Genomic DNA, 20,743 nt, shown 5'->3' on the forward strand with positions numbered 1-20,743 from the left:
AATATTTGAAGAGGTCCTCAGCAAATTGTCGAGACAGTGGACGAGATAGTGGATGAATAAAAAAATAGTTAGAATAGCAGGCCACCCCCTGTTCCCACCCCCTCGCCTAGGGGTTGGCAATTACGGACACAAGGACGCGGGGGTTTTGGGTGGAAGTTCGCCGCACCGTAAAGTTAGCCGAGTTTCCAGGGGTAAGTACATAAACCCTCGGGGTGTACCGAAACTAAGACGATTCCCGGTGCAAGTTTAATGGTCCCCCGTTGGTTGAAGGAGAGTCGTACAAGAGCGGTTGAGACCTAAAGACGCTCGACTTAAGTGGTTGTGCCTTCTATCCCCGTGTGCTCTCTCTCAGATGGCTTTATTTTCGTCCAAGAAATTCACGAGGGACTCAATTATTCAGGTGACCAAAGTCAGTGGCGTTGGCCGAGCGTGAAGGGCCCAGTTTGAAAAGCTAGTTAACCACTTTCGTCCTTTGTGAATAATCAAAAAGCCGCAATTAATTGTAACTGCAGCGAATATATTTTTTTATTTAAATTACCCGATTAGATCGCAATTTTTTTCACTGAAGTACAGATGTAATGGGAAAGGAGTTGCTCTCATTGAAGACTAATCAAGTGACAAATTTTCCAGATTTTCCGAGGATGGAAAATATATAATATGTTTCCTGATGGAAATAATGGCCCATTGTATTTACTCAGGATTCATGAATTTTTTCAATTTTCAATGAAAGAAAATGGAAGAAAAAACGGCAGCCTTTCTTGAAACCGCAGTCCACATATTTATAAAATTATAATGAAATTTTTCCCCTTTTGTTTCCACATTTGCTCTGGCTATTTGCACGGGTCTCCACTCGTTCCTTTACACGAGTTCTTCTAACCAACTTGATAAGAGTTTCAATTCTCGAGTAATTTTAAATTGAAACATTACATTGTACTCCCGGAAGTGCTGTTGTCATTCCTCAACCGATTGATGCACCTGACGATAGTGGAGTCCAGAGGCTTCTCATTGATTCCCGTATGAATAACTTCCAGTGGTACCGAATGACATCATCTCCGACGTGAAAACCTACATCAGTTTTGTTTGTTGTGCACTTGTGGTGAATCAGGGGCCGACATCAAGGATCTTCAGGACCTCAACAGGACGAATACAAAAGACGCTGCACTCAATCGTTCCAATAGTGACGATCAGACTGACGATCAATCGCCTGTACGACGTCACCCTGACGACATACCCCACCCCATCGCCAAGGGTGAAAACAGGTGGTCCAACGGAATCAACATCCATCATAAAATAGGCACCCGACAATTTGAATACTCCAAGACACGAATTCTCGCAGGTGATTATGACGAATGAATGATTGAGGAAAAATTGCTCGAGAATTTTCCAGAGTGACTCCTCGGTGTAGAGACGACCCGTCATGCCCTTCGTAATGTCAATCTCGAAGAGAATATCACCGATCTTGAAGTGACGTAACAAGCGCATTCTCGAGTCAGCAACAAATTCACCCTTTGACGTATCTCCATCACTTTGATGTCTACTCAACGTGTAATATCTGTCTCCACACATGACTATTGCATCGAGCGTCTTCGGAGTCCAATATTCCGGTGCCATTATACGAGTCATACCAGCAGCAACAGCGTAACAAGCGTAAACCTGATTTCCACGATTTTTCCGTGAAAATATGTCCTCCGTCGGATGTATTTCACCCCAAAGGGAGAATACCCTGTGTGGCTCGTCAACGTTGTACTCGTGCCACTTTATTTTTTTTACATCCTTTGTGCACTTTGTCCAGATGATGTGCTGGGTCTTGAGCCAGCTCGACTTCTCGACAGGGCTAGGATGATTTTCAGGGAGTGGCTTGACATTCTCGTCCTTCCATGATTTTTTGCCTCTCGATTTTGGTGGGGTGCGCTCCAGCAATTTGAGATTGTGAATTTTGGCGCAGGTGTACGTTATCTTGAATAGCTGGATTAGGAGGGGATCTTCGGGAGCTTCAGGGGCTTTGATAGGGTTGGGCTTGCAAGCGCAGGCACGCAGCAGGAGGATAACAGTGTGACGGTTTAACGTGTTCCTCGAGGTGAACTTCATTATGCATGCACTGCCGTGGTCATCCCAGTAGCCGAGAGGATCGCAGCGATAGGGGTTGTAAAGATACCAGAAATTACCATCTTTCCACATTGCCAGGCAAAATCTCCAGGTTCTCAGGATGAAATTGTGACAGCAGTCTGGTATACTCCCGAGGAATTTCTCAATTGATGCGGTATCTCTGTGGACAGGGCCTGGATTATCGTGATTGATCTTCTCCCAGCCGAGCTCTTCCGTCATCTTCATGAGTTCCCCACGCCTCTGGAGCTTTATCTTTTTCACTGATGGCTCCAGAAATGTCCAGACGCCTGAAACATTGGGCACACTGAGTTGATCCTCCAGGGTGATCTCACCCGAGTACTTGTAATTGTAAACAACGATATCGTCCAGGTGGAGTTTCTTCGTGACGTTGAGACTACCCGTGTGAATGTACATCATCCACGCGTGATCGTAGATGTAATCGACGTTCGAGCTCGTCGCGTATTTGTACCTAGAAGACACATTATCCTCCAGAATTAGAATTTCTCAGTGAATTGAATAATTCATCGTTCACTGACCTCAACTGGGTCTTCGCCAGGAGAGCAACGATTGCCTGATAGAAGCAGAACTTCCAGGTCTTCTCTTTCGCTCTCACCCCACTCAACTCAATCAGATGCATCCCCTTCGTTCCCCTCAAGCACACTTGTGTGTAGATTCGAGGCTCCTCAGGGTCCGATCCCACCTCAGCGATTATATAATCACCATCAACAAGACCAGGTCGTTCCCCAGAGGCTCGCTCCACCACCAACAACTTTTCATCCCGAGGACAGGTCACCGGTATCCTCGCGTGACCCAGCTCCTTGAAATTTCCAAAATTCTCCAGCTCGTCAGGGCCATCAGGAAAGCCCTCCTGACAGGGCAACAGCCCCAACAATTTCCGCCTCTCCAGGAACCCCAGGAGCTTCTGATCCTCGTGGAAGTCTCGGGACACACAGGGCCACAATTTTTTCTCGACTCTCCCTGCCTCCGGCACGTCTTCCTCGTCAGTCTTTAAAAACATCAAATAAATGATAAAAAATAAAAACAGAAATATAACAATAAATAAATTCAGTGGGACGTTATCCACCGGGATGAGTTCGCTCTGTTTATTTATTATTTTTTTAATTGGCTTTGTGATATTGAAATCTTCTCCGGGGAGAATTGATGAATAAATACTCGGGTATCCGCTTTCATGTTCCGCCAGATCCTGATTTTCTCGGTGGAATTGAGACGGTCAGGCAGTCGTGTTCGCTCACTGAGATTGAAAGTATCGAGCGTAAAGCAGTGAGACGATGTTACATCCCCATTGACGATTTCGGATAACCTGGCAAGCTCACTCGCCTGACGATGATCGAACTTGTCGTCCCTTTCAAGTTTTCTCTCTCTCTCCAGATATCTGAATTCATTTCGTGCATCATATCGCTCTGAATGTTATTGAATTTCAATTCTTACGACTTCATGTAGACCCTCCAGAGGGGATCCTCCTCGTCGCACCGCCATTTTTCACGTCTGTACGGATTCACCCCCCTTTTCTCCCCCATCTGCCCCCTTTTCCCCTTCCAGTCCCGAATTTTTTCTCTTTTATCACTCATTTCTAGGACTGGCACGACGAATTTTTTGGGTTAACTAATGGAGATGTGGAATGAAAAAAAAATTTGAACATCTGAACGTGCGGTGATTTAGCCGCAATTATAAATCATAAATGTGGGTGATGTGGGGGTGGATGGGTGGGTGGGTGGAGGGGTGGGTTTCAATGCGTGGAGAAAGACTGCGGGGGGTAGTCCCTGATTTTGTAATTATTTTCCCGACAACGCAGACGAAGCCGTACACCTCAGAAAGGCAATCTCGATGAAACCTTTACTGTGACGCTAGATTTTACTGGGTGTTTATAAAATTACGAGATTCTGCGGCCTCCAATAACACTTTTACGCCATGGAAATGCACGATTTCTCCATTGATTACCCACGAAAATAAATATCCAACAGAAATAACGCATTCCGTAATTTTACCGGAATTATCCATGAAAAATAACGATATAATCACTCGAATTTTTCACCAGAAAAATTTCACGGGCAATTATTAAATATAAATTAAATTATTCCCGTAAAAATGTCCGACTCCTCCAAAAAAGCAATTTCCAAAAGCCGCGGGTAAAAAAACGTTCAACCCCCCAAAAAAAAACTCGAAATTACTTCAATCAATCGAGAGCGCAAATAGCAATTGACAAATTATTTATTCGACTGGACTAAATAATTTTTCCAGCGACGAAGTGCACGCGGGGTGATTGAAAAAATGTAATTATTCCCTTGAAAATGCGGGGTTTCATTAATTGATCGAGAAAATTAATTTTTATTTCATCGAAAAAAAAAAACAACCATCTCGTATCAGTTGCACGTCATGCAGTGAGTATTGGCGGTAATACACGTACCATGACACACATCCTCGAAAATAGCCGAAGGGGTACATGGGTGCACGCGCGCACCCCAGAACAATCCAATTAATTTTATTTTAATTACCGGTTCGTTGAGCGTCACGGGGATGGAACCCCCGTGCACCGATTATTATTGTTTCGAGTGGGCCGCGAGGTGAATTCACGCTGCCACCCCCTGCCACCCCCCAGTCCCCCAAATTCCCATTAACCCGATGCGTAATTTTTCCTTTTCAATCTCTATTTTCTCTTTATCAATTGAGCCCCATCATCAATACCAAAAATATTTTTATAAAAGAAATTTGAAAAATTATCATCCCCCGAAAAATTTTATAATCTCTAAAACCCCAGAAATTTCAATCCAATCCCATAATTAAAAAAATATCACCGACTGGTGATATCCTATCACTACATCCTGTACTTATGACTGATTTTAAATTTAAATAAAATAATATATTTTTAAAACCAAAAATTTTTTGATAATTTTCTCAATTTAATTTGTCAATTCCCAGGATTGTAAATAAAAAAGAAAATAGCGTTTTGCAATAATTATTGTTGTTGTATTTGTCGCTGCGTATTGAGACAATATAGAATAATTAATGAGGGATTATACCGGAATGATGACGATAAATGAAACGTTTGAAAAAGAGTTTGAGATAATATTTTGATCAGCGTTAGAAGCCCGCCAGCCTTTTAATTACCCGACGTTAAATTCTTTATCTGTGCCAGGGCATAGCTGAAACAATTGGCCCTGGCACGCGCGTCGAGCGTACCCCAGTGCTGTTTTGAAACCAAACAAACCCCAATGTTGATACGCGGTAATAGAATAATCTGGCAACTGATTCCGGGGGATATAGCCATGGGCGATGGGCGAAACCCACGATTTCCCAGCGTTAACTGAAAATGCATATTCCGAAGGTTAAATCACAGAGAGGCCCTCACCATAAGACCCGTTGGTCATCCGCTGTTGCATTATTGGGTGAAAAGCCTTTCCTATCTCGTCGATCGGTTGAAACACCAGGTAAACCTTTAATGGAAAATTCGAGTGGTTGTAATCGAGAGAAGCCAAAGGGTAATTGAAAGCATTCTGTATAAATTTTCATTATTTACCTTAAGCCTCGGGTTTTTTCACGTGCAACTTCACTCCTGACGTCTGGATGCCCGCGCATTGCGGAGTTGTGACGTCATTAAACCGCTCAGGACGAATTCACGATTTTGTTTGAATTTTCCCGTGAATCTACGTAATGATAAATATCTTGATTAATAATAATGGTGCAGACAAGACGATGGGGGGATAAAGAGTATCTCAACAGTCTCCAGGTGGTAATCAAATGAAATGGCTGTGAAAGTGAGAGACCAGGGTGTACCACAGGTATAAACACTCACCGGGCCCTGGAGGCACAGCTTAACGCTTTCGGCCCTCGTTTATCCTATACCTACCACCCCTTATACTTTGTCCTAAGGGATTTCATTTCCATTAGAGCATTGAAGAAATTATACTCAGCTGCTGGTGGACTCCTTCGGTATTCCTCTTTATCAAATGAGAGAAGAGAAAGATATATCACTCGCGCTAGAGAAAAGATAATCAAAAAAAAAAATTCTTTATGGGGTTGAAAATATTTTTATACCGGGTGGGGCTCCACCGGGGATATCGTCGGGTGATATGACAGGAGTCAAAGTGCTAATAGCTCGGGACAATGGGCTAAATGTGAGGAGAGGACTCTCCCTGCAGTGGGTGTTATTAAAAGAGCAAACGATTTTTGTCGGGCGTGTAACATCACCCTCGAGATAATTGAGCCGTCAGCTGCACAACCCTCAAGCCATTCTGTGATACCCATCGTCAACCCTCGATGTACCACCCACGACAAATATTCACGGGAAATTAACCAATTCCCGTGCGATTACCGATTTTTAACAGAAAATTTCAATTATAAATTACGAAAATATTGGGAAATAATTACCGGTAATATTACGTCCAATTTTTATTCACCACTTTTTACTCGGGGATTACAAAAAAAATATATCAGAATATATTTTTCATAAATCATTATAAATATCGATTAATAAAATTCTTTTATCCATTCTTTCATTTTCGAGTTGAAAATTTTGGAAATTTGAAAATTAATTGGTTAATTGATTAAATAATAATAAATGGTAGAAAATAATTGTTAACATGAGAAATGAATGGAGATAAAAAGCCGATGAATGAAATCGAGCGATTAAAATCAGTTATTTAATTTTCCCAAGGCATTTCTCAAAGTATTATCCAACATTTGCTCCTGGGTGGGTCCTACCTCAACATCTCGTAATCCATCTCACTCGATCCCAGGATTCGATAATGCACCACGACGCGTAAAATCCCCACGCCCAGAACCCATTGTCGGATGATTTTAACATTCTGTTTTCTTTTTTCTCCCATTTTTTCCTTCCCGAGCCTTTTCTCGCCGCGTCAGTATTATGTTAGGATTACCAGGATTTTTTATTTACGTAATGATTCCCGAAAGAATACCACGAGAGCCCAAGAGTCTATAAAAATAATTTATTCAAATAGTCATTGAATTGAATAATAAATAAATTATTATATTAATAAATAGGTACGATAATGGTGAGTCTCGGGGGATGCAAAGGGATAGATCAGCAAAGCGAACCGATTATCCAAAGCTAGACACGGATACGGTTCATCCCTTCCATGTGTATTTCAACTATTTTACCGTCGACGGAGTCGCCCACCAGGTGAAATGAAAATCGTCGGGTGGGTGAGTGGGACAGATAGATTCGCGATGGTTGGGAGAAATTGAATCACAACCGTGGATAGAATTCTACCGACTAGGGGTTGGTGAGAGGGAGATTGAGTGACGGGGGTTGTTGGAACAGGGCCACGCCCACTATTCACCCTGGAGTCGACCAATCGAGGGCCACGGACATGAGAAAACGGCCGCAGGAGCTGTCACTGCAAAACGTTGGATTTGCCATTGGGTGACGAAAGTGGGGGGGCAATACCGATGTAAGCCGGAGAATTTGAGGCTTTAAAACGTTTTCTGTATGTACCACCTGGCATCACCAATAGATCCCCCTCTTCCCCATCACCCCTCTCTCCATTCAACCTCCCCTTTTCACCCCACCACCCCCTTTTTTGCTTCTCGCCTGTTGGTCTGGGCGACGCCTCAGCAGTTGTCAAGTACCAAATTTTCGTAAAAAATTATTGTTATTAATGTTAGTTGATAAATTTATTGAGATATAAATTGTAGAGATTCAGGAGAATGTAGAGAATCCACGGGAATAATATTTTATCATATTCGATTTCGAGTTGAGTGAGAGATGGGAGAGGAAATTGATATTAAAATAGTAAATTTGACTGATTTAATTAGATGTAAAATGAAAATGTGGGGGATGGGGTGGGGGATGGGGTAGGGGACCTAGTAACACCCTGTAACATCACTCGGTATATTGACACAGAGCCTGAAGTCTCATCTCCAAAAGGTTAAAGTGTTTTACACTCGGCTGAGCGCAATCGACGATTTTCCCTTTGATTCCTTCCTCCCCCAGGTGTTGCAATCGGCAAAAAGCATCGGTGACTGATTATATTGCAGCCCCATCGGTGCTTTAATCAAAAAAAATAACTGAATCTCGTGATGATAATCAAGGTAATTGGCTGTTGATCTGGTTGATGAAAAAAAATAAAAGAGAAACGAGAGAATAATCTCGTTGAGGATGACGACAGCATCCAGTGCCAATTATCCGATGCCGATGGACATTTTGGGTGTGAGGAAGAAACCGAGGGTTGAAAATTATTGAGAGTCGGTTGGTTGTGCGATAACGGGCGTTAACAAAGGGCCGACGTGCGACCGCAGTTGAAGCCGGTGTTGTCGAGGATATGACATTAATTGCGTTGTCAGTGGCAGTTACCTCCGGCGGTATGCAATATAATTCAACTTTCTGAGAGGGTGCGTCTAGTTTCAATGACAATGGCCTTTTGATGGTTTCAACGGTGTTGAGATAATATGCCATATCCACTCGTGTTTATCATATAAGTCAAATTAACTCGAGTGAAACCTCACCTACGAATTTAAAATGAATTTTGATTATTTTACTAGGACGAAAAAACGTGGAAGTCCTGGTACTATCAGGTGAAGAAATTATGAGCGGGACAGTTCTGGACAGTTCTGCAGCCGTCAGAGATAACGATGATGTTCCAGAGGTATGGAGAACTCATGGAGACGTGAAGATGACCGAGGAGCTCAGCTGGGTGATGATAAATCACGACAATCCAGGCCCCATCCACCGAGACACTGGAGATTGTACTGGAGATACCAGCTGTCACATCTTCATCCTGAAAATTTTCAATTTATAGATTTTGGAATGTGGAAAGTCTACTGGGATGACCACACCAGTGGATGCACCCTGAAGTTCACGTCCTGGAACACGTCAAACCATCACAGAGTTATCCTCAAGCTGAAGACCTGGGCTGCAAGCCCAACGTCATCAAAACCCCAGAAGCTCCTCAAGATCCTCTCGTAATCCAGCTATTCAAGATAACGCACACTTGCACCAATTCACATTATTAACGTAGTCTCACATTTCAGGGGGGTATAAAAAATCAGGACAGGAATGGATGGAAAGGGGAAGAAAGGGGAAGAAAGGGGAGTAAAGGGGAGTCAAGGGGAGTAAAGGGGAAGAAAGGGGAGGAAAGGGGAGTAAAGGGGAGGAAAGGGAAGGAAAGGGGAGGAGAGTATCCATGAAAGGACCATTAACTCTAGATTACAGCAGTGCGGTATTTACCCAAGGGCCAGGGCTACGCGACGTAATACGAGCCCTTTGGGCTTGATTCGAGTACAGTTGGCAGACAAGGAGACGAGGAGATGAGGATCTCCTGTCCTTGTTGGTGTTACCCCCGTGGCGACTCAGCCAGATGCCGCGTGATGAGAGTACTTCGCCTCACCGCCTCATCGCATCATCCCTATTTGCTCTTCTCTCCGGTATATCCCTTCCACATAATGTCTTATGTACCACCAGGCAAGCCCATATCATCACTTTGACTCCCGCTCAATGTCGCGTGGGACATCCTCATTGTTCTCACTAGGTGGTACTCATTTCGAGGCGTATGTCCGCTCCACCGGAATAATATGCCCTAATGGATGGCGAATACAGCAGAGAATTCACTGAAATTTTTTTATTATAAAATATTATATAATATATATACTGTATTTACTACTTGAGTAATAAATAAATTTGAGGAAAAATGAAAAAAGGGAGAATGATTTTTCATGTTAAAAATAGTGAATCATCCCTTGGTGCTGGTATGAAATAATGACTCATCGGAATTTTCATATTTCCACCCCCGATTGGCGCAATTTTCCCCGAATTTTTCAACCGATCGTTTCTCATGTTTCCGTTGAATCTATATGCACTACTGGCCCTAAACCAATACTCCGGGGTCCGAATGGATTTCAATGGCTGAATTATTGACACAGAGATGCATCTGTTTCACGTGAGAAAGATAATAAGCCCAAGAGGATGGGCATTTTTTCAGGGTCGGTTCAAGTGGATGAGGTGATGCTGGAGATTGGGGTGAAATTGGCGCGAGCCACTCGCCTTTTGTCCTAGAACAAGTAGTCAAACCACCCCCGGGAACAATGTTGATCCAGTTAATAGCCCCATATTTGATTTGACTACTGATGTAAACGTCACAGCATTTAATTCCACAACTGTCAATTGACCGCAATGAATTCTCCCTAAAAAAAAAATCACTCCGACAATCGAACCGACAAATTTTTCCCCCACAATTTTTTTTCCCCCATTTTCTCTCAAATTACTAATTAATTAATTGGTATAATGAATTAACGATTTGATGAATTGATGAATTATCAATTAGGAATTATGATAATAAATTTTATGGATTATTTATCGAGTTTTATACCGATTTGATGGAGTGATTGATTAATTTCAAATAATTACCGCGATATTTGGGGGAAATGGAATTTTTTGACGGATGTCGGGTGAAATGGCGGTAATTGTGAATCTGTTACATTAATTATTTCAATTTCCTCCCAGTCATCAGACGAATAAACCCAGTGTACATTATTCGCAGCACTTTGTGACTAGGGAATAAAGTACAGGGGATAATCAAAAGGTAAATAACAATAACTCACTCACACTGAGGAGTGAGTAAAAACCTTTTGACACAAATGGTTACCCTTACAAGTTTCAGCTCGTTATTCGTCTTTTTCGATTCGTTAATTTTGCCCTCTGAGGCATTTTCCACGCCGGTGAATGCAAAGGGAGAAATTGGTAAAAAGAATTTACACCAGTTGTACTTACACTTGGCAATTATTCATTAAAAATAGGATAAAAAATTGTCCGAGACAAAGCCGGCTGTCTTCGTCATTTATTTATTTACTTTTTTCAACGATTCTTTAGAGGACAAATCTCGCGTAAATATCACCTGCGCAAACGTTTATGTACGTGCCCGCCGGGCATTATGTGGATATGTATCCAAACATTTGGACATCCTTTGAGGGCAGTATGAAAGAAAACGGCTCATACGCTCCTTGACGGTGAAAAGACCGAATCAAGCACGAGAAATTCACCAGGAAAATACCGAGTCTCTTCCTGGGATTTTCCCCGGGTTTAAACGTTTAACTCTTGCCAAATCATTCATCCAAATCTTTTCATCGTTTACCATCTAATCCTTGAAACTCTCAGAATTTATATAAAAATTTATAAAAATAATCAATTTAAATAAATTTGAATTCCCACAAAATATCTTTCAAAATATCTTTCAAAAATATTTTAAATAATCCTCAGAGAAATGTAGATGAGATATATTTTTTTTAGTGGAAGGATTTTAGTTGTGGCTGTGGAATTTTGAGAAAGTTTGAGGTCTTGAAGACCTGACCTAATCTCAGTCAATCAGGTCTAGGTTCTTCGGTCCATCCTCAGTCCTTACTCGGTCGAAGGGCTCATTGATATTCAGATATATTCGCAAATCGGGGGCGATGGCATAAAAATAATATTTACTGAGATAACAGAGGCTCTATTAAAGGGATAGAGGCCAGATAAAAAATCCAACCCGACGTTATTTTATTCAGATCGAATACCTCTCGATATCAGGGAATTAGGGACTTCATGCAGAATATTCTGAGAATAAAAATCCAAAGGGGTAAAATGGCGTAAGTCAAGACACAAGAAGGAATTATTTCACTCGTGAATTTCTCCCAAAAAATCCCCTTCACTCGATTATTTAAAAAATATTCGAGGATTAAATTAATTAATTGTTATGAACTCATTTAAATATTCAATAAATTGATTGTCGCGATTACTCACTCACCCCTGGAGGAAAGATCAATCGAATCTGAAAGAAAAAAATCCAACGAATTAAATGATTTCAATTTTTATGTCACGAAATGCGAATAGATCTCGAAAGCCATCGATTTTACGAGGAAATATCAAAAGAGCGATTTTCTCAGAGATCGGAAGAACTATAAAAAAGTCCTTTGCGGTTTTCCCGAGAAATTGATGGTTGAATCGATAATTAGTAAAGATTATTGAATTCACGTACGACTTGAGGACAGAATCACATCATTTTTTTCACTTGTCATCAAGAAATTAATTATTAATCATCACTTCATTATTCAACATTTCGAAACAACACAACAATAAATTTTGAACTGTAATTAATTACCCGAAAAGACTTCCCTAGCGCCACACGTTGTGAAAAAATTGCACTGAAGTTAAAAAATCAACTTTATCGACTGAAAAATTTCCCTGAACTGAACCTCAAATTAAAATTAAGTCAGGTCGTGTTATTATTGCAGTGTGAAGAACAATTACAATAAAAGGAAATATTTTCTCCAATTGCGAAAAAAAATCCAGTGGGAGATGTCACTGCTCTCGAGGGCGAGGATTTTCGCCAAAACCTGCACCCTGGTGATGCCGATGTCGAGGATGTCCCGGGTAACGTCGAATATCGTGGTGAATCACGTCAAGGCACAGGTAATATCAGGTGGAAGTCTCCAGGGGATGTGAATTGACGATAATTGGTGATTTAAAGGGTTTACCTGCAGTGTCACAGCTCAGACTCCAGAGCACAGACTCACACCTGAAAACAATCTATGAGGGGAGGCTCTCCAAGAGGATCAAGTACATCAAGATTTTTTCTTTGAGCACCTCGCTGATGGGCTTCCTGGTGCAGCCTTATCTTCTGCCAAAGATCCTGGCTACTGACAGCTTAATGGCTGTTTTTGGATTCGTCTGCACGAGCAGTTTTTTCGCTTTAGGAACTCCTGTCTTGCTTCACCTGATCACCAATAGATATGTGACGAAAATTAATTACGATTCCAAGAGGGATGTTTATATCGCCACGATCTACACGATTTTTGTGAAGGAAAGACAGGTGAGATCTCAGGGAAAAATTCATTTTTTGTTTGTGAATTTTGGAAAATTTTCAGGTCGAATTTACACCCGACGATGTCAGAAAACCTGGAATGCGGGAGATGATAACGACGTGTTACGTTAATGAGGTTCCTGTTTTTTTCGATTTCGCGGACTTCACTGATATCGATCATTACAGCAGAATCCTGGGGTACGACAAGCCCATGGACTTTCAATTAGAATCTTCGAATTCTCAGTTCGTACCCTCTGACAAGCCAAAGAAAAATTAAATAAATACGTAGTGACGTCGAACTGCCAATTTTTATTCGAAACTCTTTATTCTCATTCTCTCTTTCCTATGTCTAATTACAAAATATTTACAACTAGTCGATTCATATTGTTCTTAGAGGTTGTCAAAAAGAAGAGATCACAGAACGAATTCAGTGTCGAAGTGGTAAAATGAATTATCCATTCAATATTACAAGGAAATACGAAGAGACTTTTTATCAAGAATTTCATCGCCTCCAAAAAAGTTAATTCTGAGACATGCCGAAATTTTACTGAGGATTTTTTTTTAGAGCAGAAAGAAGTCCATGAAAATGAAACTATTAAAACCAACTCTCCACATTTTTCCACTTCACCTGAATCCAAGAAGATAAATTTATGCAGGTAGTAAATCAAAGTCATCAGACACATGAACAATGGGTACATGAAGATCATCAATCTGCGGTGTTGCCTTGAACTCACACAGTCCCACCTCCTTGAGCTTCCACTCCCAGTCCATTCTCTGAACAGCATGAAGAGACTCGGCCTCATTATGATGCCTGAGTAGCATAGCCTCCTTGATTTTCTCCCACTTGTCATCGACATCCTGGAGCCAACTCAAGAACAATCTCCCATTGTACCTGCTCCTCTGATACCTGTCCTTCTCCTCCTGCTCAGGTGTAATGACATTGTAAACCTCCTCGTCCTTCAAAATTGTGCAAACGGAAAAGGGTAAAATTTGATTGGCAAGTGCCCTGGCAGCCCTTCCATGCACCCTGAGGATTTCCTGCTCGACAGACAGCACGAGTTTCTCCTTCTCCACGACGTGCTGCATCCTGAGCCTGTACCTCTCCTTCTCCTGCTCAACGTACAAATCCTTCATGCTCCCCTGAAGACTCCCCGGAGGATTGACATTGGGCTCCTTATTGGCATTTCCAGCCAGCACATAAGTGCACCTGTTCATAAGATAATCCTTGAAGCCCTGCGGTGGCTTTGGTTGAACAGGAAATAGTCCCTTTCTCCTCCTCTCTATCTGCTTCCTGATATTCAAAAACAGCTGATAACAATTGGTAATTGGCTGATCGTGAGGATGAACTTCAGTGCCAGTGCTCTTGGCTTCACTGGCTTCACTAGCCTGCGCCACAACCTGCGCCTCCTTGGGTTTCATTTTGCGTTTCCTGGGGTGAAGCTCCACCGGTGGAGCAGTAGAAACCGTTGGATTTGCACTGGAAGACGAGGATGAGTTCTCAGAGTTGTCACTCTCCTTCTTGGTATTCCCCTCGCTCTTCTCTGACTTCTCAGTGGCTTTCGGGGTATTCGAGGCGACTGGCTCCCCCGAGGTGGCTTTTGCTGGCTCCGAGGGCCCTTCAGTGGCTGGTGGCTGTGGCGATGAGTTATTAGATCTATCAGCTGCTGGAAGTGGCGATGAATTTGAATAACTGCCATTCGCTGATTGATTCGAGTCCTTGGAGGAGCCATTGGAGCCGTTGCCCCTGTGGGAGCTCCTGAGGACTCTCTGGTGGTGAGTGGATCTCTCCTCGTTGTGAATGACACCTGAGAAATCCTTCTTCTCCTCTGGTTTGGACTCGGTGGGGCTTGTCGTTCCAGATGTCGACTGCGTCTGGTCTTTGTCGATTGAATCATTGGAGTTGGAGCTCGCCACAACGTATGGCAATTGGTGACCCCTCGGTTGATTCTTTCCATTTCTTATTTGCTCTTGCTCCGTTGTCTGGGGTATAACGATCTTCAGGGGTGGAACTTTCGGGGCCGATGACGAGTCAGAACTCTTGGGGCGGTCCTCCTCGCTATCGGATTCAGGAGCTGGGGTGCCCTGGGGCTTTGGACTGCTCGCTGACACTGAACTCGGACTCTTACGATCCGATGCCGTCGATGACGACTGCTGGGGCTTCCCCGAGGGGCCACCACTCTGTTTACCGGTCTTTGGGCACTGTTCAACAATAGATGATGCAGTTACGACTGAGGCGACCTTGTCTGACTAGAAACAACAGTAATTACATGCAGGTGGATGCTGACAGGGGAGGGAAGGGGCTGGTGAGAAGAGGAATTCCAATTTATCGATGAGAAGAAAATAATTTTCTACAAATATCCTCGGAACTGAGAGAAATGTTTAAATAATTGTAATAAATCTTTTCAAGCTCATGATTTTCTCTGCAAAAATAATTATGACGAGAAATTCGATGACTCCTAAATTGATTTAACTTCTCGCAATATCTTGAATCTTGAATATTGAAAGAAAAAAAAAGAGGGACATTCACAACACAATGAAAACTCTGGGAAATACCTTGTCGTTGCCTCCAGCAGTTCGGCCAGTGCTGGCCCTCCCAGCAGCAGGTCCTTTGGCATCTTTACTACCCTCTGACTCTTTCCTCTTCTTCCTCTTGTTCTCCTCGTCCTGCTCGTCCTCATTACCCTCGTAAGATCGTTTAGCCGTGGGAGATGCACCACCTGAATTATCACCAGCGCCAGTACCTCCAGATGCGGCTGGTGTGCTCTCACTGGAGGTCGTCTGTGCCTCAGTCGTCTGACTCGTCTTCGAGATCTCTTTCTCTTTGTCTGGGGGATTTGGCGATGAGCTCGAGCCTCTCACTGGTGTCGCCTCCTTCGAGCTCTTGAACTCGTAAACATCGCTGTTGTCGATTGCTGGTGCACCAGCACCTGGTGCTGCATTAGATGGGGTCGATGAGCCACTGGTCGTCGTCGTAGTTGTTGACGATCCTGGAACCGTCGAGGGTGTCGACTTGGCTGTATCCATCTGTACCTGATTCGTACCACTCATGCTCTGTCTTGAGCCACTGCCTGATTTCTTATCATCCCTCGCTCCACGGACCTGATTCAGACGCAGGGTCACTCGAGGTGAACTTCCGGTTCCGCTTCCCGATCTGTCCACTGCAAAAATCAATTATTCATTATTATTAAACAATTAATGAGTGATAATTAAAAAAAATACAACCGCCAGTTGCAAATTTTACACTTTTTAGTGATCTATTTAATTATTTATCTTGAAAACTATCCATTTTAGATAAAAAATCGAGGGAACTTTTTTTCAGCTGATTAAATTCCTGACGAAAAATATCTCTTGCGATTTTTTCCTGAAACCATCGGTTCTCGAGTTCAAGTGGTATTTAACAAAACAGTTAAACTCGATTTATCCCAATTTACCACTTGGCTTCTCGATTTCCTTTTCGTCGCCCCCGAATCTCACATTCATCACCTCATGAATACTAAATAGCCCGTGGGTTTGGGGCATTGTAATAATAGGTGACATAATTCAATCTAATTTTAATTCATCACGAGCTAATGACTCACTCCACATCATCTAAAAGATAAAAAAAAAATCCATTCCCCCCGAAGAAAAAAAAAATCAAAATAATCCTCATCTCCTACGCATTTATCATCTCCATTTCCTCATTTAATTTTCTCCTTTGTACATTAAATATTTATAACGTGTGCGTGGTTGTGTATTTTATGATCACCCGGTAGATAGAGAAGGCCACAAAAGCAACGTTGCAGTTATTCCAAGAAGTTTCACTCGAAATTTACCATAAATAAATAAAAACTCCATACCATGATAATCGTAAAACAAATAGAACCGGAAGTTGGTGAATTAATGTGGAGCTCAATGGGACGAGTGAATAGAATTTAATGAATGATTTTTGGAATAATCACTGGATGGATTTACGATACCTCTCAACGATATTAAAACACGTAGCACTGGATCAGTGGAGTTGGCGATAAGAATGCGTGAATATGTTTGGTGGAATTAATTCTGAGGGAGTGGGACACAAACCAGGGCACTTGAACGACTGTGGATATACAGAATGAAACAATTCTCATCCTCCACGACGTTTACCCCCACCATCTGATCGGCCTGTTTGACTTGTACTCGAACATTTAGTTTCTCTCTTGCCCCGAGGTACTTCCCCCATTACTTTTACACACTTTCGCCTGATTATCTCTGTCTTATTACAGTTACATCCATTGCATACCTGGAATACTGCCCTTCCCTCCCTCCCATGCGAATGCAATTCGGAGAACCGGAATGACCTGCACTGTTTATCTCGTTACCGAGGACCTTCTGGGAAAAACGTTAAAGGACTTTTATGTCCGTCCTTTTATCACCTATAAAAGAGGTCAATGACATTTTTCCACAAGGCCTTTTGTTCTCGAGGTAGAGGCTGAATTGGGGTGAGGGATTAATCGTCGTGGGTCGGAACTCCATTTTTGGGTTTTGTTTCAAGTGAAATTTGCAAGACTGGGGTTGTTTGCAGCGGAAAATGCCTGAGGAATTTTATGTCGGAAATGTCATCGGCTATAAAAAATGTATCGAAAGTTTTTCGATATGATTGTTTATTCTCGAGATACAGTTGAAATTCGTGGAAAATCGTGAATTCATGAATTAAGGATTCGATTTTAGGATTTTAATTGAAGTGTAATTATCTCGTTACGTAGCGGTGGGTGAGGAAAATACGAGAAGAATTTTTTCTTGGAAATTCGGAGATCTTTAAAAAAGTCTTATAACATTTTCCTCGGAGACAACGCGGTGAGGAGATAATGGGGTTTAATCCTTGACGTTGTAGTGACATTTGTAGTTGCAATAAAAATTTGTAATTGTAATAAAAATTTATAGTTGTAAAAAATGTAATTTCCCATTCAAATTTCACTGACCTTTATTCTGCGGGGGTGTTCTACGCATTTCACAGAGGTCTCCACTGTCCTCAGCGTCCTGGTGTGTGCCGACGGTGGTACTTCCGGTCGGCCGTTGATACTGATAAACTTTACTATGTTGGTAATTCTGGAGATCTTGCTGGTCCTGTACGGGAGGTGCACTGGTGCCGGTGTCGGATGACGGTGACTCTGGCCTGTCAGGAGACGTCTCCGTGGGATTATCCCCAGTGCCTTCTACCCATTCAAACCAAAAAAAAAAAAAATAATACATGAAATACCCTACCCAACCTAAAACAATAAAATTTTATTCCACCCTTATCCTCACCCAATCTTACGCCTCAAAAATCTCTCCCACATCAGCCACCATTTTCACCACAAATCGCAAAAAAAACTCCCGACAAATTTCGAAATCTACGGCTGGCATTGGTACCGCATATTTCAAAGTCTAGATAATAATTCGCCCCGGTGACTGGAGATAAAAAAAAATCTGTTTGCTCCCTCGCGAATTGAACACTCAAAAATTGATGGGATTTTTAATGACTCGGTTGTCAATATTTTTTTCTTTGGAATGACAAGTGGATGAAAAAATCCCGACCCCCGATACCGTCGCGGCGAGGGTTGCGGGTGTTCAGGACGACATCTGGTGGATGCTCAGGGTTATTTAAACCATTTGTTTCTTTATTTTATTTTTTTTATAAAAAAATGAAGAAGCGACGTGGAGCTGGGCACAGTCGCCCGAGTACTGGTGGCCATGTTGTGGATTCCACCTAGTGATGTTTCAATCCCCCCCCTGCCCATCCACCCCTTCTCCAGGGAATTTCAGCCAATTGTGATTTTCCTGGGGCTCTCCCCATCATCCCCGTGTCGACCTGGATCATCAGCACCAGATCATCAAATTCGGAGATTAATCAACCCCAAATGTTTTTCAAAATCAAATAAACAGCTGAGCTGGTGAAATAAATTCTAATTTTTGTTTAATTAATTGAGTCGATTCTTGACTTGAATTTATTTAGATCCTATCAATTCAGATTGAAATGCCAGATTTTTATTTTTCTACCCCTGAATCGATTGGGGGTGGGGAGAGGGAATACATTTTTATTTATAGATTTCTCTTTTTATTTCAAGCGACGAATCGAGGAAATACTCTTGAAGAGGATAGAGTCATGAGTGGGAGCTCGAGTGTCGGTCGTTGCTCTCAAAAAATCCATGAGGGATGAAATTTCATAAAAAATGCACGAAATTCAAATTTAGATTCCACGAGGAATTCCTAAAATAGAATTTTTAATTTCTCGTTTTTTCCGTACTCCATATAAAAAAAAGGAGATGAAAATTTCATAGCTTTCAACCGGAAAATTCGCCATTCGTGAAAATTGTTTATCCGGTTACTTCTCTCGTTAATTAATTCGATAGTGAAAGTTGAAATTAAATTCACCTTTCGTTAATTTATTGTTGGAGTTACACGTGCCCTGCCCGAATATTGATCTACTGGGAGAAAAGTTTCCCCTCGTCTTCGTGAGGCACGAGATGTCTCGGGGGAATAATTTTTTTTTTTTTGGTTTGTATTAATTTTGAGGCAGAGGACAATTTCACTCACCATTAGGGTCCTTATCGATTTGGTCGTATCCACTGAAGATCATCGATCGTCCTCGGTACTCATCCTTGCGATAAGTCGGGGATTCGCCATTTTTAGTAGACCATCGGCTCTTCGAACCCCGGTGATGACTCAGGGACGATGATCGAGAGCTCGATTGATTTGCTAGATTATCTGGACGAGTTCCACCTGAAAATAGAGTTCCCCCGAATGCAATTCGATGATTTAAAAAATTGATAAACAGAAGATACGATTTTCTCTCCCTCTAAATAATGAAATATCTCAATAACGAGGGGTTCTACACCAAAATTTCATATGAAATAATTCCTCCAGAATTTTCTCAACTCCAAAAAAGGTTCTCCAGCATTCCCCAAAAAAACGTCTCGTTTATCCCAAAAATCTCCAGGTTAACGTCAACGGAGATTTTCCTGAGGAAGGCGAGAAAGACCCCAGTGAACCCCAAAAACCGAAACAAAAAAATAGAGGGTGAAAACTACCATGGGAAATCCAGCTGAAAAAAGCCAACCCCCAGGAGGTAGCAGGACACCTCCAAGGGGTTGAGAAATAGATCCTCCAGGAGGTGCAGATATTGAAAATAGAAAATTCAATAAACCCTTCCCACAAGCTGTCATTGTTGTTACCTGAGGGTACAATTTCCTGGGATGTCATCTGCAGCAGAAGTGCAAGCTGTTGTCGCTCGGACATCCGCGCTGGGTAACCACGGAAACGACTGTTACCGCCTGCGGGCATTACGTCCACATAATTTTATTAAAATTATTCCTCTGACTGACAATTCGCCGAACACCAATGTCACATAATTCAGGTGTATACGTTGATAAATTGCGGTTCAAGGTTGAAAAATTTTGCACTGGCTGGTCACCTAACCTCAAAAATCACTGGATCAACAATTTGGGCGGGAAGGTACTGTCGTGCGGATGTGCGGTGGGGTAGTAGGGGAGATTGAGGGGAGGGCACTTGATTTTTATTATTATTTTTCGGTCACTCACGCCATTTTGATCTGTCGAGTGGCCGCGTATGTCAAAAAATTGGCAAAGGGAATAAAAAACACAGCGACACTGGGATCAGACACTCTTGCGTTGAATGACGACTGCAATCATGTCATTCTGATGATTCACGTCAGCTGATCGATTCTCTCTCTTTTTAATTGTTTTTTCGTCTTCGGATTTTTCGAAGAACACTGCGACAATTCGTGCGCCCCAGTGCGCAATATGACGCAATATGGCGGAAAACGCGGGGAGTGACAGCGCATGTGTGGCAGCACTGAGAAAAAAGCGGGGAAA

At 42.2% G+C, this 20,743-nt stretch overlaps 3 protein-coding genes across 5 annotated transcripts; 1 reads left to right on the forward strand and 2 right to left on the reverse strand.

The window, feature by feature from the left end:
• Positions 1–547: 547 nt before the first annotated feature.
• Positions 548–3,644, reverse strand: LOC105271617 (uncharacterized). Its single transcript, XM_011313276.1, has 4 exons — positions 3,556–3,644; positions 3,280–3,499; positions 2,643–3,112; positions 548–2,575 (listed from the first exon to the last, which is right to left on the reverse strand). The coding sequence occupies exons 1-4, from the start codon at positions 3,642–3,644 to the stop codon at positions 1,102–1,104; spliced, it is 2,253 nt and encodes a 750-aa protein (XP_011311578.1). The 3' UTR covers positions 548–1,101.
• Positions 3,645–12,285: 8,641 nt separating this feature from the next.
• On the forward strand, positions 12,286–13,234 carry LOC105271615 (transmembrane protein 70 homolog, mitochondrial). Of its 2 annotated transcripts, none has more exons than XM_011313274.1 (3): positions 12,286–12,517; positions 12,582–12,923; positions 12,979–13,234. In XM_011313274.1, the coding sequence occupies exons 1-3, from the start codon at positions 12,410–12,412 to the stop codon at positions 13,189–13,191; spliced, it is 663 nt and encodes a 220-aa protein (XP_011311576.1). In that variant the 5' UTR covers positions 12,286–12,409; the 3' UTR covers positions 13,192–13,234. The 2 variants fall into 2 exon arrangements, with proteins under 2 accessions (XP_011311576.1, XP_011311575.1); XM_011313273.1 differs by having other exon boundaries at positions 12,288–12,523.
• Positions 13,235–13,479: 245 nt separating this feature from the next.
• LOC105271614 (dentin sialophosphoprotein) lies at positions 13,480–20,662 on the reverse strand. 2 transcript variants are annotated; one of them, XM_011313272.1, is made up of 5 exons: positions 20,084–20,662; positions 19,446–19,631; positions 17,852–18,085; positions 15,468–16,072; positions 13,480–15,113 (listed from the first exon to the last, which is right to left on the reverse strand). In XM_011313272.1, exons 1-5 carry the CDS (start codon positions 20,190–20,192, stop codon positions 13,563–13,565), a joined length of 2,685 nt encoding a protein of 894 aa, XP_011311574.1. In that variant the 5' UTR covers positions 20,193–20,662; the 3' UTR covers positions 13,480–13,562. The 2 variants fall into 2 exon arrangements, with proteins under 2 accessions (XP_011311574.1, XP_011311573.1); XM_011313271.1 differs by having other exon boundaries at positions 13,480–15,161.
• Between the last annotated feature and the right edge of the window lie 81 nt (positions 20,663–20,743).

The sequence above is a fragment of the Fopius arisanus genome, unplaced genomic scaffold, assembly GCF_000806365.1.
Source record: "Fopius arisanus strain USDA-PBARC FA_bdor unplaced genomic scaffold, ASM80636v1 scaffold00113, whole genome shotgun sequence".
In the NCBI taxonomy this organism is placed as follows: Eukaryota; Metazoa; Arthropoda; class Insecta; order Hymenoptera; family Braconidae; genus Fopius; species Fopius arisanus.